This window comes from Coptis chinensis, chromosome 1 (genome assembly GCF_015680905.1).
Source record: "Coptis chinensis isolate HL-2020 chromosome 1, ASM1568090v1, whole genome shotgun sequence".
Taxonomy (NCBI): Eukaryota; Viridiplantae; Streptophyta; class Magnoliopsida; order Ranunculales; family Ranunculaceae; genus Coptis; species Coptis chinensis.
Window position 1 is genome coordinate 17,289,157 of NC_141456.1, and position 18,172 is coordinate 17,307,328.

Sequence of the window (18,172 nt, forward strand, 5' to 3'; positions counted from 1 at the left end):
CTGTTATATTTTTTCAATACAGAGGGTTATGGCCCCTTATTGATGTACTTTATCAAGGTGTGAAGGTGAATAGATTGTCCATAGGTTTATATTTCTCATTGTTATTGTCAATCCTGCTAGGCAAATAGAATTCACTATCCTTGCAGGCTATGTACGCTATGGCGTCTATTCAATGACCACATCAGTTTCACCTACCCCGCCATGGGAAGGAGACTTTCTGATAGATGCAACACAAAGACTGCCCCTGAAAGGCTATTCATCGCTACTTCATTCACCGACTGCATAGTCTTCTGTCATCTAGAGATATTCTGCCACGCACCGCAGCATGGCAATGTTATCTGTACTTATTTCGAAGTTTATCCCATAACAAAACTTGGCAGCCAGTTCAAATGACTCGCTCCACCGGTATGTCGGGGAAGAACAAGGACTCAGAATTATGGCAGAAGATGTCAAATATTATTCTTGCTCTTGGACCTCCATCTTAATTCTAATTCCTCCATTGCCTAATGAATGGCCCATATCATCACCATCAGAATTTATTCAAAGCCTTCAATGCCTTCAATATTCCCAATCTAACACGTACAAATTCTACTTATATGGGAATTAACATCTTTATATTCAACCCACCATTTCAATCCTGTATGGCCAACATATACCTCAACTATTCAACCAAGTGATCACCAGGCCAACCTCAGTTTCCTCTCTATATTCATGGAAATCTCTGGCAATTGAACACTACTAAGTTTCATTAATAATGACGAAAAGAGCTCCCAAAAATCACCTTAGCATGAAATATATGAACCTGATCCTCAAAATAGTCGACGTCCTGCAAAATATTATACGGCTTCACTGACGAACCCATATTTCCCTCCGAGTCCAGAGTTGCCATGGGCATGCACCCCTATTAATCCCTCACCTTCTTCAACTCTTCTCTACCAATGTATTGCATAACTACACCATCATGAAGGAAATATTTTCTCCATTGCAGTATTGCATGGCAGTGTGTTTACGGGTTCAGAGAGTAGTCACGAATAGCAAATGGATTTTGCAGAGAGGGGATACCTTAAAACGAATTCTGGCGATGTTCGTGCCATATTAGCTTACGGTAACATGCTCTTCACAACACACAAGGATCATAAAGTTCGGGTGGTTACTCCAAGAGGCTGCATTGGTGGCAGTTCGGAGAGGGATGATCCTACTTCAAGAAGCATCTTGGGTTTGGATTCATTATTGTATCCGAACTTCACTGCCTGAGGAAGATCTCCTGGACTAGCAAGGAAGTATACGGTCTAATTCCCAGGCCTACATAACGACTTCTTCTACCAAAAGAATCCTATTTATACTTAACTTCCTAAACAAACATATCTAATAAGAATCCTATTAATACTAAACTTCTAATGACATAATAAAACCTAAACAAATATATATATATATATATAAAAACCCCACGATCTTCCTAACACAAAACAAAAACAAAGGTAAACTTTCGTTTTTTTTCTTTTTAGTCCGATTTACATTAGTTTTACATATATAACTGAGTTTTTTTTCCTTTTTGTTATTGCATGCAATAGAACATATTCAATCAAGGCTTCAGAAAGAGTTAACAAAAATGGATAAGGTAAACAATTTCTTTTCCAAGATCTTATTTAATAATTTTGTTGATTTCTCTTTTTTATGATTCAACCGATGATAATATTAAAGTTTAAACACATGAGATATTAGCGTCTTTTAATTCAAAATTATATTGAACTATATTGAACTTAAGACTGTGATAGTGTAAAACCACTCACTATTAACTGTTCTCGAACCCCTCTTACCCCACACGACAATTAAAAGGCGAAATTATATGAAATATAAGAGTTTTAATTCAAAATTATATTTAACTATATTGAACTTAAGACCGTATTAGTGTAACCACTCACTATTAACTGCGTCGTGGGTACGGATCTCCCCGAGATTGATCCTTCACTCATGGACGGCCGATACTCAAAGAAAGATGTTCGGTATGTCACATGAGCCCCCCCTCTTAAGGAAGTATAGTTCCCAACACCTATGAACATAAGCCAGGGAGGACCGCATTTGATGGGCTTAGTGCTCTTAGCTAGACTAGATTTCTGTAGTTCTTTCTACGTCCATCGGTACAGCTTCTTAGTCATCTCTGGATTTCATGTTACCATGGGCAGGACCGATCACTATGCTTAGAGTATAGGTGCCACAGGCTGAAATAGTAATCACTTTCTTTTTCAGCTATCCTTACCTAAAGGCACCGGCCGGTAGGGTAAGTCAGACCTATAATAGGAGTCTCAGAACCAAAGAGATTTAGATGCATAACTGGTCGGGCCTTCGATTCTATTATCCGGGATTCAATCCAGAAGAAGGAGATACTATGAAGCTCATTAATTAGAGTTTTGATTCAAAAGTAAACTTCTCAATATTGTGAAATCAGTGGGACTGTGGGAGAGACAAGTCTCGAGTTGAAGCTATTGAGTTAATCAATCCAACACGACAATTATTGATGAAATTATATGAAATATAAGAGCAGACCAAAGGAGAACATATCAACTTTCAAATCATCCATATGATTAAAAATTTATTTCAAGGGGGAAAGGTGTGTGTGTATAAGGTACGGTATAGTATATATATGTAACTAGAGTATAACAAAATGCATGTTTATATATCAAAATTATGTAATGCTGGAACCAAGTTTAGTAGTATATATATACCTAAAATTACTATATTCTAAAAATACCAAATTACTATATGCCCTGACAATGGTCAGACTGTATATTTCTGGATAATATAAACTAATGCAATTTTTAAAATGCAACTCATGGAGTATGAAACCAAACACAAAATTTCACTCAAGGCAGTTGAGAGAAATTCTAATCAAGGAAAAATTCAGGAGAACCAGTTTACATATCAAAGATTGAAAACAACCGATGCGCTGCAGATGTCATAATAGATTTGCCGATAATGAGAGAAATCTTCAAAAATCCGAATTATCCTATAAGCCAATTATTTCCGGGGACGTATCAAACTAAGAAAGTGGACTCAGAAAATGCCGCTGCAGGAAACGCTATCCGCTTTCTACAGCAGATATACAAATTTGAGGTTTTAGACATCAACCACAAAGAAGTCATTACTAAACGTCAAGAGCTGCATGAAGCAAATACTAGAGAAAAACAACTTCATCAAGATATTGAAAAGTTGAGAAAAGAAAATGCCTATTTGAAGTCAATAAATGAAGCATTGCTTATAGGAGGACCAAATTGGGATATGGACTACCTAAGCATCCCAAATAATTCATCAGATTTGGATGAGGATTAACGTCGTGTTTTTCAAGCTGAATTATATATTGGATGAGAATTAGACAGTGTTAGATCCATCAAATTTATATTTTTGCTTTTTCAATCTAAATTATCTATAGTTCATCATAACTTAATGAAATATTTATTTTAGGGATATATGAGTCGTTCAGAATTTTCTTTTGATGACATTAAGAACCTATTTTGGCTTGAATCCACCTAAGGTCATCTGAAACAAAACCCTTTTGCTCATCCGTGTTAGCCTACCCCTTATGTATGACACCCTAAGTCGGTCTTTGCAATCATAGATACATAATTGCCAATTTTATGTATGTATTGGTAGCATGATGCTTTTTCTGAGATAATGGAATTAAAATGCAAACATTATCCGCATGATAACACGAAACCTTTGCTTCCAATCCAACCCAGCATGAACAAGATCGGGAACAGTTAACCTCCCACCTATAATCTCATTCACAGCTACAGCTGCAGCAGCATCACTCGCAGCAAACCTTTTCGACCCCCAAACCACTCTCCAACCAAAATCTCATTCACGGCTATAGTCAGAAAGCAAAGAAACTTCGCCCGCCTAGACACCAAACAACTCTTCCACCAAAAATCTCATTAACGGCTAAAGCTGCAGCAGCAGCACTCGCCACACTCTACCCCAAACCACTCTCCCACCAAAAATCTCATTGACTGCTACAGCTGCAACGGCAGCACTCGCAACACTCAAACCCAAACCATTCCCTAACGGCAACCCTTTCTCAACAGAAAGCAATCACTCTCTTCGAACACGGTTAGGTAAATTTGTAAAGAAACACACTCACTCTCTCAAGTATAGATCGAGAGTAAGACCAAATTGAAAGGAAACCTATTGTTAAGGCGAGGTGTATCCAAAAGCAAAATTATGATCCCTCAAATTTAGTGTTTCTAACAACAATAATGCAACTCTCTTTTCCAATCATTTGAATTTTGTTGACATAACATAATATACAAGTATATTACACAACCGCAACAATTCAACAAAACATTCTAACAAGTGTACCGATCCAAATAACGAGGCCAAAAAAAAATAATGCTCAACATTACTCAATTATATACTTTTCTAGAACATACAATGCAAATTAAACACTAATTAAGAAATTATAATCAAGAAAGCAAATTAATAATGTGAAAAAAGATACTAACACAGGCAATCATTCTCTGTGTGAAACCTTCCTTAAGTAGACTACATCCGAATCTCCCTTTCCTCCTGTGAAGACATTCGTCTCAGTAAAATGTAGGGTCGGGCTGGCCATCTGTTTCCCAAGAACTCAAAATCTATCTCATCATGCTCGAAGTTTTGAGATGATAGGTGAACATCATTTGTGCACATTTGCAGAAACATAAGAAATTTGGAATACTTCCCAAGTGATTAAGTGAACAATAACTTTTGGTGAGCAGGAACCACTTACATAGAAGGCGATTCAGTTCGGTGAATCCCCCCGGGCACCATCTTAATTTGCATCTTGAAGTGTCCAAACAAGTAAGACCCTTTTGACTGAAACCCGACTACGATACACAGATCCAACTTAAAACTATCGGTACACACTCGGTTTTCACAACAAAAACAGGAAACATACTTGAGTATTGCTCTTACAGGTCTTACCGGTGTATTTGTCAAGGAGGAGTCTGAATCTCATTACCACCATTGAAGTACTTAATGTGATCAAAAGCCCATGTGGGCACATAGTTCTGTTAAATGGAACATGAACGACTTTCTTTTGAGCTGCACTCATTGCTCCTGATGCTAAGAATAAAAACACCAAACACAGAATCCCCACTGAAGAAGCAGCCATCTTTACTTCTTTTGGAAAAATAAGATGAGAGCTAATGTAACATGAGCAATGGGGGGTGGTCTGAGCAACTACTAATATTTTTCTCATAAAGTTTCAAATTTGGTTCTTGATTAAAAACTGCTGGCGTGGAAGTATTCTTGGTTAAATCTTTGTCAATATCGTAAACCCTTGAAAATTGATCACTATTGTTTTGCTCCTCTGCCATTGAATCAAGAAACGACCAAGATTTTGAAGTGTGAGTAACATCCACATAATCAATTTAGTTTGAAAGGAAGCTGCATGGAAAAAGAGATACCAATTCAAATTTGAATTGATACTGATTACCAAAAACATAAGTTATAATTTGTTGGGCCCAGGCCCAACAGTAATAGTATACTTATAGGTTTCTAAACCCAATAGCTTCTACCTAATTTTAAAAAAAAAAAAAAAAAAAAAAAAAAAAAAAAAAAAAATCTAATTTAAAATAAGGTGATTTAGTTTTAGGTCGTCCCAATAATATGGGTATTTGCATTGGACCCAAAGTTTTACGTTTCTTAGCTTTAGGTAACCCTATCGTTAGTTAACGATTCATTTACCAAGTTTGACCGTCTATTGCACGTGCCCACACTATAAAATTCAAAATCCAAATTTCAAAATACCCGGCACGTGTCATAATCCATGCTCCTGATAGAGTGGAGGTTGCAAAAAAGGAGAAGCCCACTGTTCCAAAATATCAAAATTTAAGAGATATACAAAACTAAAAACCTACGAAAATTGAACTTCCAATCACTTAGTAAAACATAATCTATTAACCTAAAAAAAATTTAACTACACATATCGAAAAAACAGGTAGCCTATTTTCTTCCTCTTCTCTATTATTTACAATTATTTATTGACTTCATTTTATTATGTATATTGCAGATAATGCCGTATGAAAATTACAAATTTTATGTAAAAAAAAAATGCTAAAGGAAATTCTAGAAGGAGGACTTAACATTCAACAAGATCGGTCTACAAACACGTAATTAGAGAGCGGACGATTCAAAAGCACGTGACATTAAAGTTACCAAAAGACTTATTCTTTAACAGTGAAGGCGTCATAGTTAAAGAAATTGATGGAAGCCCAACATATTACATTTGCAAAAGCGAGAGGATTCAACGACTTTTCAATTAATACAGTTTATAAAGGATGAACGTGATATGGAAATTGAAGACTTCAATTTCAAAGAACTTATGAAGAAAAGGATAGAAGTTGAAGAGAAACAGAATCAAATCGATATCCTCAAAAATATTATGCTAGATTGTTTAGTTGATGATAAACACAACAAAGATAAAATATATTATCTCGAAGAAACAATTAAAGGAATGAAGGGCATGTAGAGTTCCATAATAAATAAAAGAAAACAATGAGGATTAGTACTTTAATACCAAAACTTTATTATGTTGGTCACATAGTAATGCTGAGAATATTGAGGTATATTTTTTTAATCATAGCACAGCTTCTCCAGTTCTTTTGTACTTTTGTTAGCATCTACAGTCTAAAAAATAACAAACTTATTATGAGTTGTTATTTTTTATATTATTTATCTTATTCCTTATATTGTTTGTTTAAATCAATTTTTGACACTTTTTGGACGAATGTATTATTATTAACATTCAAGAAGGAAAAGAAATAACAACAAAAACGATTACAATGTTTCTCAGAATTCAACTTCTTCAGCTCTTTCTCAACATTCCATCTCATAAGGATTAGTACAGCAAACAAAAGTAGAAATTCATAAAGCAACACTTTGGGAGCAATTCCGCGATCAAAATGCTGAGAATATTGAGGTATAATTGAGAGGTAATTGCTACTGGACATGTCATGCTATCAATTTTTTAATAGTCATGTAAGATGCATTCATTGAATTCTTATTCTATATATTGTGAAACAAAGATTTGATATTCTATGTTTTTTTTTGTAGTTATCTCATTTGTAAGTTGTTGGTTAAACTATTAATAATGTTTAAAGCAGTTTTTGACAATTTTCATATGCATGTATTAATATTAGCATTCATGTTGTTGTTTTTTTTTTTTTTTTTTTCTAAAAAGAAATATTCTTCATCTTATTCCTTATATTATAAAGTATATGTTTGTTTCTTCAACTCTTTCTCAACATACTATCTCACCAAGGGTAGTACCTACTCGGCAGTAATTGGCTCAACGCGCTCGCAAAGAAAAAAATCGTATGCAATGAGTATTCACCTCTCCAATAGATGTAGATGTACCTACTCCATAGAAAGAACAACATTATCTTGGTTGAATGGATGTGCAATGTGGATTTTGTTCTGCCCTACATTGGAACTATCAACAAGTATCAAAGTCAACCAAAAACAGACCTCTATTTGGGATGTGCTGTTTACAAGGAAAGATCAAATTCCCTTTGCTTTCTGAACTGCCCCCTGCCTTTAAATCACTGTATGAAGGATCTAATGCCAATGCGAGATCATTTCGTGAGCACATTCGGTCATACAATGCGTGTAATGCTTTTACAAGTCTTGGTGTTAATCCGGACATGCATGGGGCGTGTTCCAATATCATTTGCTATACACGAAGGAATCTAGCTATTACATAATCAAAAATAGCAACAGAGATGCATTGATAACATTTCTTCTGTGCAGCTGCTGTTCATTGCTCTTACTTTCAACCATTACAAAATTTTATAAATTTACACCATTTACATTAAAAAACTGAAAAATAACATCATTTCCAATCAACAACAAGTTCTATGTACAACGAAAGAATTGTGGGATAATACAACCCATAATAACTTTTCTCCTCAAATCCTACAGTTTTCGCCCACCTTTAATTGACACTTCTACTCTGTCCATAATCAATTATTTCTCAATTGATTTACATAAACACACAAAATATAACTGATAATGGATGTAAACTTGAAAAAATTAACACTTAAAATATAATATTTATACCTCACAGATCCACATAGGTATTATAATTTTTATAATAATTTAATATAACGGCACCCGTTCATAGAACGGGTTCGAAAACTAGTGTTGATGTGAAAGGACTGGATGTCGATTCATACATTGTATGTTTCACACATCCAAGTAAACCAAGCCCAGAAGCAAAGGCATAGGACATACCGTGCCCATGGATGAATCAATCGTACATGGCATCTCCTTGCTATATTGAATTGACTTTGACTCAGAAGGAAGAACGGCTCATTATAGCTCTTTCTAGAGATCAACTGAAAGACTTTGCTAGAACTTCTTAATATGATCAGCATATAGGAAATTCTTAATGAAACTTGGACAATATAGTTAGTATTATGTCGCCATATCATAAACACAAACATCGCTAAAAACCAATACTTTGATAAGGTAGGGCTGCCAACTATGTTTCATCAAGTAGTGTTGAAACCACTCTATACAAAGTACTGCTTTTGTAATACTGACTATTGTCATGTGTTTTGCCAAGTGCTGATGAGAGAACTCTCTACAAAGTAATTCTTTGTATAATTTTGTAATGCTCGATTGTTTGCTCATTCTCTCCCCCTATACCTGAAGATGATCGCCTAGAGAGTTTCTTTCGTCGAATTCACCTCTCCCACGCCCAATATTTACATCATTGGACAGTGTAGACATGATTTGACAAAATGATCGAGATTCGAAAGAATAAACAGAATCCACAGAGTCCAAGTCTGATTAGCCTGATCCACCATCTCGAAATGGAGAATATGAGAAACCTCTACATTTTCTCTCTATTTTGCTCTTTTAGAGCCATACAAAGTTCGTTGGTTCAAGGACGATGTTAATAATGTATACATGGTCATGAAATAGTACACTAGAACTTAGACGAGAACCATGTGAAATGAATAATTTCAAAACCTCAAAGTATAATTAAAGGGAAATTGGAAATTGAATTCCTTTAAAAAAACGGAAACTAGATGCAATGCAACTACATCAAACTAATAACCTCAAACAATAATTGATGAGAAATCAGAAACTAGATGCACATGCATTGAACTAACATCAAAATATTGACATCCGGATCAAATATATTGAGCTAACCTCGAAGAATAATTAATGAGGAATTGGAAAATGTATGGAACTAACCCCAAAAAATAATTAAAAGATAATTATACTCAAAGAATAATTTGCATCGGAAACTGGATGCAAATGCATCGAACTATGCTCAAAGAATAATTAATAGGAAATCAAAAACTAGGCAACTGCATGAAACTAACCTTAAAGAGAATCGGAAATTAGATGAAAATGTATCGAACTAACCTCAAAGAATAATTAATGGGTAATCAGAAACTGGATGCAAATGTATTGAACTAACCTCAAAGAATATTTAACTGGAAATCGAAAACTAGATGCAAATGCATTAAACTAACCTCAAAAGATAATTAATGAGAAATCAGAAACTGGATTCAAATGCATTGAACTAACCACATAGAATAATTAATGGGAAATCGGAAACTTGATGCAAATGCATTCAACTAACCTCAAAAAATAATTAACATAAAATCGAAAAATGGATAATCTTTGATGATCCCACATAAAGAATCATATATAATTTTATTTTATGCCATGCTTGCAAAGAGGCTTTAGAAGGATCAATAGAAGTTGGTATTACACACCACCACCTTGGATAATTAACGAGAAATTGGAAACTGGATGCAAATGAATTCAACTAACCTAAAAAATAATTAACATGAAATCGCAAACTGTATGCAACTATATTGAACTAAGCTCAAAGAATAATTAGCATGAAATTGGAAACTAGATGCAAGTGCATTTTTTAACTAATTAAACTCAAAAAATAATTAACAAGAAATTGGAAACTGGATGCAATTGCATTGAACTACTCTCATAGAATAATTAACAGAAAATCGGAAACTTAATTCAAATATAATGAACTAAACTCAAAGAATAATTAACAAAAAAAATGGAAACTAGCATATAGATACAAATGCATCGAGCGAACTAACCTCAAACCTCAAAGAATAATTGACGGGAAATCGACAATTGGATGCAAATGCATTAAACCAACCTCAAAGAAAAATTAATGAGATATCGAAAACATAATGCAACTACGCAGAACAAACCTTAAATAATAATTAACGGGAAACTGAAAACTAGCATCAAATTAACATCAAAATATAATTAATGAGAAATCAGAAATTAGATGCAACTACATTGAACTAACTAACTTTAATGAATAATTAATGGGAAATTGGAAATTGGATGCAACTACATTGAACTAACCTAGCTTAATGAATAATTAACGGGAAATCGAAAATTGGATGCAACTACATTGAACTAACATCAATGAATAATTAAAGAGAAATCATAAACTAGATGCAACTACATCTAACTAACCTCAAAGAAGAATTAACGGGAAATCAAAAACTAGATGGAATTACATGGAACTAACCTCAAAGAATAATTAACGGGAAATCGACAACTAGATACAAATACATTGAACTAGCCTCAAAGAATATTTAACAAGAAATCAGAAACTGAATGAACTAACTTCAAAGAATAATTAACGGGAAATCAGATACTGGACGCAATTGCTTGAAACTAACCTCAAAGAATAATTAATGGAAAGCAGATATTGGACACAACTGCATGGAAATAACCTCAAAGATTAATTAACGGGAAGTTAGAAGCTAGATGCAACTGTATTGAACTAACCTTAAAGAATATTTATCAGGAAATCGGAAACTAAATAATTAACCTAAATAATAACTAACATGAAATCGAAAACTAGATGCACAATCATTGAACTAACCTAAAAAAATAATTAACATGAAATTGGAAACTGGATGCAACAACATAGAACTAACCTCATAGAATAATTAACGAAAAATCAGGAATTGAATGCAAATGTAATGAGTGGATTATTTTAATGGAGAGTGAGGACTGGTTTATGGGATGTTAAAGGTGATTAGTGGTGATGCGATGGTTGGGTGAAGGAAAACGACGTAGAGAGAGGCAGACGGCATAGAAGTTGAGTCATGGGGATTGGGTGGTACGGTGTCTGAGGCGTTTGGTTATTAGTGATCGGAGAAGATGGCAGTGGTGGGATTGGGGAGAGGATTGAAGATGTGGTGTAGTGGTGGTGCGTGGTGGAGGAGATGGTGCTGAATTTCGGTGATGCTCGAAGTTGCTGGAATACATGGTGGGGATGGTGTTGCACGGTGGTGCTGCGATAAGTGGTGGAGGAGATGGTGCTGGATTTCGATACTAGAGGTGGTAAGGGAATGGGGGTGGCGGTGGCGGTGGCAACAACCAGTAAGTGCTGCTAGAAGCTAGGGGCGGCGTTGGGGTGAGGTGCCGCACGAGTAGTGCAGCGATGTTTTTTTTTTTTTTTTGGTAACTAAAACTGATTTGTTTATTGGTAACTAAAAGTGATTTGAAGAAAAAAGATATAATTTCCTAATTTTGTGGGTATTAGTAAGTATTATAATTACCGTCAGATCATCCTAAAACTAAAAGTGATTTGAAGGAAAAAGAAAGATTAATCTTATTCTTATTTCCTAATTTTGTGGGTATTAGTAAGTGTTATAATTACCGTTAGATCATATGCCAAAACTGTTTTCTCCCTGACCACAAAATCTTTAAAATACAACACATGCAAATCCAAGTTTCACTTGGCATTTTATATGTGAACTCACCATTTTAAAGAACTCAAGAACGCTCTCAACCCCCACTTTGTTATACAGATTTTGAACTAAAACATTTTCGTATACAAACTACATAAACTAAAAAGTTGCTTTCAAACATCAATCCTAAGAACAAAATGGATTACTTGATCCTTAGTTATGACATTTGTAATTAACATATATTAGAGGGTTAAAGCTTTGAGAGAAGGTAACGGTTTACCAATGTACATGAGAAGGAATTAAATTCCTGAATTGTGTTCACATGTAAATCTCCTTCCCCAAAGTTCATTGTTGCTCCCTGTATGCATCAGCCAACAACAAATAGAAAATAAGAAAATTGTAATTTTTGTTTTACACTCAAATCAAACACACTTAAAATTTTTTTTTTAAATGGAATTGAATTCAGGACTAAAATGGAATTGAAAGCACTTAGATTTGATTGGTTTTATTTGCAATTGGTCATTCCCTAAAAGAATGGTCACGATGCCTAGTGGCTGGTGAAACTCATAAGAAGAATATGACGTTCAAATGGAAGAAACTAAAATTACTCGAGAAAGATAAGGCATATTACCTGCGTACTATTCAGTAGCTCAGAAATGTAGAGTATTGAATACCCATTAATTCTTTCTCTAATACATCTGCTATTCACTCCCATTTCATAAATCATTCAACACAGAGGTTTTTTTAGCCACACCCATAGCAAGAATTGAATCTTGGGAGAGAGAGTGGTGACTTCGGGTTTTGTAGGGGAACAAATAAGATTTGCATAACCATCGCAGTCCAACACTAAAAACTCATAACATAGTCTGGCACTGATATGGTCAATCTCTATAAAAAACAGAGGCACTAAAACCTCATAACATAGTCCTCCATAAAAGTAGTAAAAACACAGTCTAGCAAGAATTTCAGATGGAAACAAATAATTTAAGGGAAAACAAATTAAATCATGTAAGATTACCTTTTGAAATTCTTACAGTAAGATTTAGGGAACCTGACGCCAGAAATTGGGAGCGAGAGTTTTACGCCATAGTAACCTAAAATTATAGAATTCAACTACACTTGATGGGATAAGCAGTAAAAAGTTTGTAATCCGCATATAATTTCTAAAACTATTAAACTTTTCATTTGTGATTGCCTTGGTGAAAATATCCGCACATTGTTCGTCAGTCTTTCAGAACTTTATCACCTTGTCTTCAACTAATTCTTTGATGAAGTGGTGATTTATTTCAATATGCTTTGATCGGCTGTGAAATACTTGATTCGTCGTCATGGCTATTGCTAACATATTGTTGCAGTAGAAGGTTGTCGGTGGTGTCTGCTCTTGTTGTACATTGGCTAAGATTAGCCTTAACCAGATTGTTTCACATGCATCACTTGTTGCTAAAATGTTTTCAACTTCAGCTGATGATAGCACCACGCTAAGTTTCTTTGAACACCACGAAATGACTTTTGTTCCCATGAAGAAGATATAGCCTGATGTGCTTGTTTTTGTCATCGATAGATCTAGCCCAATCACTATCTGTATAGCCAAATAAACTGTTGTCTTCTTCTTCTGTGTACTTGATTCTGAATGCCTTTGTTCTTTGATGTACCTGAGTATTCGCTTTGCTGCGACATAGTGAATGAGAAGACGAACAGTAGGAAGAGATGTTTTATTTCCGCTTTAGTCTCCTGATTTTTCGTAATCCCCCTGTCGAACGTGGACACCTTCAATTGATTCGTTTTGGCAAAACTTCCATTTTTAAGTCTATTGGGGGAGGTGATTAAAAATAAAAAATAAATTTAGGACAAAGTAACAAATCTAGGGAGGTCTAACTAATATATAGAGTTGCCTATTTTTTAGGAGTCTAGGAGAATGCATGGTTTGGAAAATAAAGACATAAGATGAGGAGAGAGATAAGGTGCGAGCTTTTGTCGAACGTGGACACCTTCAATGGGTTAGTTTTGGCAAAACTTCCATTTAATAAAAGAGTTCAAAAATATGTAACGATCCAAATTGTAAGAAATTATTCTTACAATAATAATTTCTTACAATTTGTTTTTAAGTATGTCTTTGATCGATTTTGCTATTACCTTGAATCCTGATTTATTTGACAGATCAATAGGAGTTTCATATAAATTAAATCATGAAGGATCAATTAGAAAACAGACCATTTAATTTGAATCTAACTTATACTAAACCCATCTTAAGAACGAAAGTCCCAATTGATCACTAAAAAAGTTCCAACTAATTTTAACCAATATAGGGTAAACCACAAAAAACTGATAAAGTACCTCAACTGTTGTTTCAATCAATTGGATCCCAAACATCCTGTTGAACAGCCGAGAGAAGTTGTTACACAGGTGATGCCAAATAATCAATCAAGTCCATGTCGTACATGTGAAGCACCTATTCCTCACAAATCACTAGTAAAAAAATGCAAAAGTTTAAAAAATAACAACATAGTAGAATAAAGACCAAATCCAAACTTAATATATGTTTTGTAGCATCGATAGGCAACTAAGCAGTACTCAAACAGACAACAATATGATCAAAATCTTTTGGCCAAGATACTAACCACACGATTATCTAGCTTGTACACACTTATTTATGTAGTCCTATGCATGAAAGTAAAGTCCTATAGGAGAGCTTTGTACTTCTTGACTTTCATTGATGATGCGTCAAGGAAGATATGAGCAAATAGTCTGAAGACCAAGGATGAAGTACTTGGTGTGTTCAAGACTTTCCATAGCATGGTGGAAAGAGAGACAGGGAAGCCTTTGAAGTGTATTTGCTCAGATAATGGGGGTGAGTATATTGAGCCGTTTGAAAAGTATTGCAAGAGTCATGGGATTTGTCATGAGCAGACCGTTTCCAAGACTCCGCAACACAATGGTATAGCCGAGAGGATGAATGGACCATTGTAGAGAGGATGACATGCATGTTGTCTCACTCTAAGTTACATATAAGTTACTGGGTAGAAGCAATGCGTACAACCGTGCATATGATCAATCTATCACCTTTGAAGCCTCTAAATAGTGATTATTTGAGTATAAAATTGATAGCTTTAGGTATAACCTCAAATTATAATAATCAGGATTTTGCAAAATAAGAGCACGAGTCAGCAGACTCTGGATATCACGGTTTAAGGAAAGACTCTTTGGAACTGAGATAATATTAATTGATGAAAAGGTAAAATTTATTTGTTTAGGCTATTGAAATTAAAATTCAAGTTTCATTGTTTGATAATTTTAAATGTTTTTGTTGCTATAAATAATTAGCACTATTTTGACAAAAACAAAGTTGTTATACTGCTGAGATTTTTAAGGTTGTTGATAGGAAAACCAAATTCATGCTAAAATCGATAAAGTTTTGCAAAAGGACTTTGACACAAAATTGAAACAAGGAGAAGTTTATTATTTTGAAAATTTTGAGGTAAAGGCAGCCCCATTTAAATTTCAACCTGTGAGATTCAACTTCACAATATCATTCAAAAAAGAAACAGTTGTGACTACTTCAAAGGAAGACACATCAATATTCAGGCACCACAAATTTTCATTTGTTGAATTTGAAGAATTCATGGAGAAAAAAGATTACTATGTCAAAGCGATCAACACAGTTGGTATGTTATTAATTACTTAAAATTTTGTTTTGTACATGTATTTTTTATAATAACATTTTCTACTAAACAGATTTTATAGGGCTTCTAAAAAAAGTATCAGCTCAAAGCCCATATGGTTTCAGAGATGTTACACTACTGAATGATAGGTAACATACGAAGAAAAAAAATCGACAAATTTTTTTACAAAATAAATTCTTATTTCTGATCTCTTTTTGCAGGAACTATGAACTTGATATTGCTCTATGGGGTGAAGATTCAGAAAAAATTGCTGGACTAAACAATTCTAATGGAATTGTCATAGTCATATTAACGTCACTCTATATGAAAAAAAATTGGACTTATGCAAATTATTCAATAATACTCAATGTTTATATGTCTAATTTTATTATTTTAAAAAAACTTAATTTTTATTATTATCTAATTTGACTCCATAGTTGTCTTTAAAGCAACCGTCACATCAGCAACACAAGTATACTTCAATTTGGATATCCCTCAGTCTAATGAAATGAGAAAGGGGTAAAAATAATCTAATATGTTTATTATTTAATAATTAATATATATTGACACATAAATCTAATCTAATGCAGCTTTGAGACTGAAAACATTCAAATAGAGTTTGAGGAACATAAAGAAGGTGAACCTACTTCACTTTTGGAAGTACTTAGTAAGGACAGAGTCACCATCACTGACCTAATTAAATTAGGCAAGGAAAGATGCAACCAGGTTAGTTTGTAATGTTGGAATTGCGCAAGGACACATGCAAAAAAGTTATTTATTTTATTATTTAAATATTGAATTGCAGAAAAAGTCATTCACTTGCAAAGCAAGATTCGTAAAGCTTTTTGGAAATCGTTGGAACTACAAATCTTGCAAATTCTGTACTATCAAACATGTGGAAACCGGGGATGAACCATACTGCAAGGAATGTAAAACTACTTACAATGAACCATCTGAGTGGTAAACAAATTGAATTTTCAAAAACACATAAAATTTATATGTTACTAATCTTCTCAATTATGTTTTCTCTTTATGCACAGGTACTATCTTAAACTTTGTGTGCAAGATGAAACAAATCAAATAGCATTTGTTGTTTTTGGAAATAGAGCAGAATACATAGTGCAACAACCATTTGACAAAATTAAAAAAATGAATTTAAAGGCGAGTAAATATACAATTATTTAATGATACCAAGTATAATTTTTTGGAAAATATATATTAATGCATTTCAATTTCTATAATGCAGGGCAATGATTGGAATGAAATTAAAGGAGAACTAGAGAAAAATACTGGAAAGACATACATCTTCAAAGTTATGATGAACGAGTACAGTATGCATGAAATGTATCCAACATTCAGTGTAAACAATGTCTTGGAAGAAGAAACTGATAAAGAAAAAACAAAATATATTGACCCAACAGACAGCCAAGTCATCGAGCAGGTAATAATCTTTTAAACTAACTTCCTTTACAACCGTTGTTCAATTTTATTTTCATATATAAGAAAAACTTACATGTCAAAAATACAGGAAAATGGATCAAATAAAAAGAAAAATAAGAACAAAAATCCTACAGATGAGGTCTCACCAACCAAAAAGAAACGGAAAGCTCTAGAATCACAATGAACAGATGGGTAATAGGATTTTAGTGTTTTCATAGATATAATTTTCTTCAATGAACAATGGAGAAAATAATTTGACATTTTTATTTGCTTATAAATTATATTTTTACATGTCTTTTACAAGTTAATTTGGTTTTTCTTCATTATGTGAATGATATTACGATTTCAAATTTATTTATGTCAATGCTATTACGATTTCAGAGATCTAATAGTTGGAATCAAATAAAAGAGGATGAATCAAATCAGATAATGGAATGATAAAGAACAACATAATTCATACTAGAAAGAATGTACGGAGAAATCTAACATTTCTCCCTATTAAAGCATAAAATAAATTAGATCCTCCATTTCGTTCTTGCTCCAACCAAAATATGAGAAAGTGAAGTCTTCTTCAGAGCTTTACTTGCATAATTTTGGATAGAAGACCAAAAATTGGATTGAAATTGGACGTTGTATTTGCCTCTTTGTGCTGCTGAACCCAAGAGAGATGGAAGTTTATCATGTTCCAAACCCAACATAAATATAATGTAATATTTGAGAACATATCTGAGGGAGAGAGAGAGAGACCACTTCCTCAGCTTATCCGTGTTCAGAGCCTTCTAAATTTCTGGATGACGATACAAAACATACTTATCTCATTTCATAGGAGGACATGTCCATATATAGCATGTTGAAAGGCCCTACTTCTTGCAGTAGCCTAGGTAGCCAATCTGATTAGGACAAGCAAAAAAAAAATCAGTCATCTCTTAAGAACTTCTAAAGATACTAGATTGTGATATATAGTGAATCAAATAAGTACATAAAAAATAGTCCATTACCAATATTTCATGGTAGACAAATGTTCGAAGAGCTTTTCCATTAACCGTTTGTACTAGATACTAAGCCAATTGACCCCCATACGAGCTCTCTATCCTCTCCCCATAAAACAGTTTGCAAGATCAAGAACTGTAGCTATATGTACAGTGTATGAGACATGCCAAGGTACTCTCCCTCCAACAAAGGATGGACACTGAGCTACACCTTTAAAAGTACAAAGCTTTTGTGGATTAATTCTTACCTTCGGAATGCTCAACCACCTTCGCTATTTAAAGCTTGAAGTTGCTTCCCTAAAAGCATTTCATAAGCTTTTTCATTATACATAAGCATACTTTC

General features: G+C 33.9%; 2 protein-coding genes across 2 annotated transcripts; one reads left to right on the plus strand and one right to left on the minus strand.

Moving 5' to 3' along the window:
• Positions 1-3,675: 3,675 nt before the first annotated feature.
• On the minus strand, positions 3,676-5,146 carry LOC147522585 (putative xyloglucan endotransglucosylase/hydrolase protein B). The gene is made up of 3 exons (XM_086568073.1): positions 4,957-5,146; positions 4,763-4,859; positions 3,676-3,817 (listed from the first exon to the last, which is right to left on the minus strand). Exons 1-3 carry the CDS (start codon positions 5,144-5,146, stop codon positions 3,676-3,678), a joined length of 429 nt encoding a protein of 142 aa, XP_086424199.1.
• A 10,214-nt stretch (positions 5,147-15,360) lies between these two features.
• On the plus strand, positions 15,361-17,024 carry LOC147522586 (replication factor A protein 1-like). Its single transcript, XM_086568080.1, has 8 exons — positions 15,361-15,403; positions 15,474-15,549; positions 15,622-15,714; positions 15,991-16,126; positions 16,206-16,360; positions 16,441-16,561; positions 16,647-16,841; positions 16,929-17,024. The coding sequence occupies exons 1-8, from the start codon at positions 15,361-15,363 to the stop codon at positions 17,022-17,024; spliced, it is 915 nt and encodes a 304-aa protein (XP_086424206.1).
• The last annotated feature ends 1,148 nt before the right edge of the window (positions 17,025-18,172 follow it).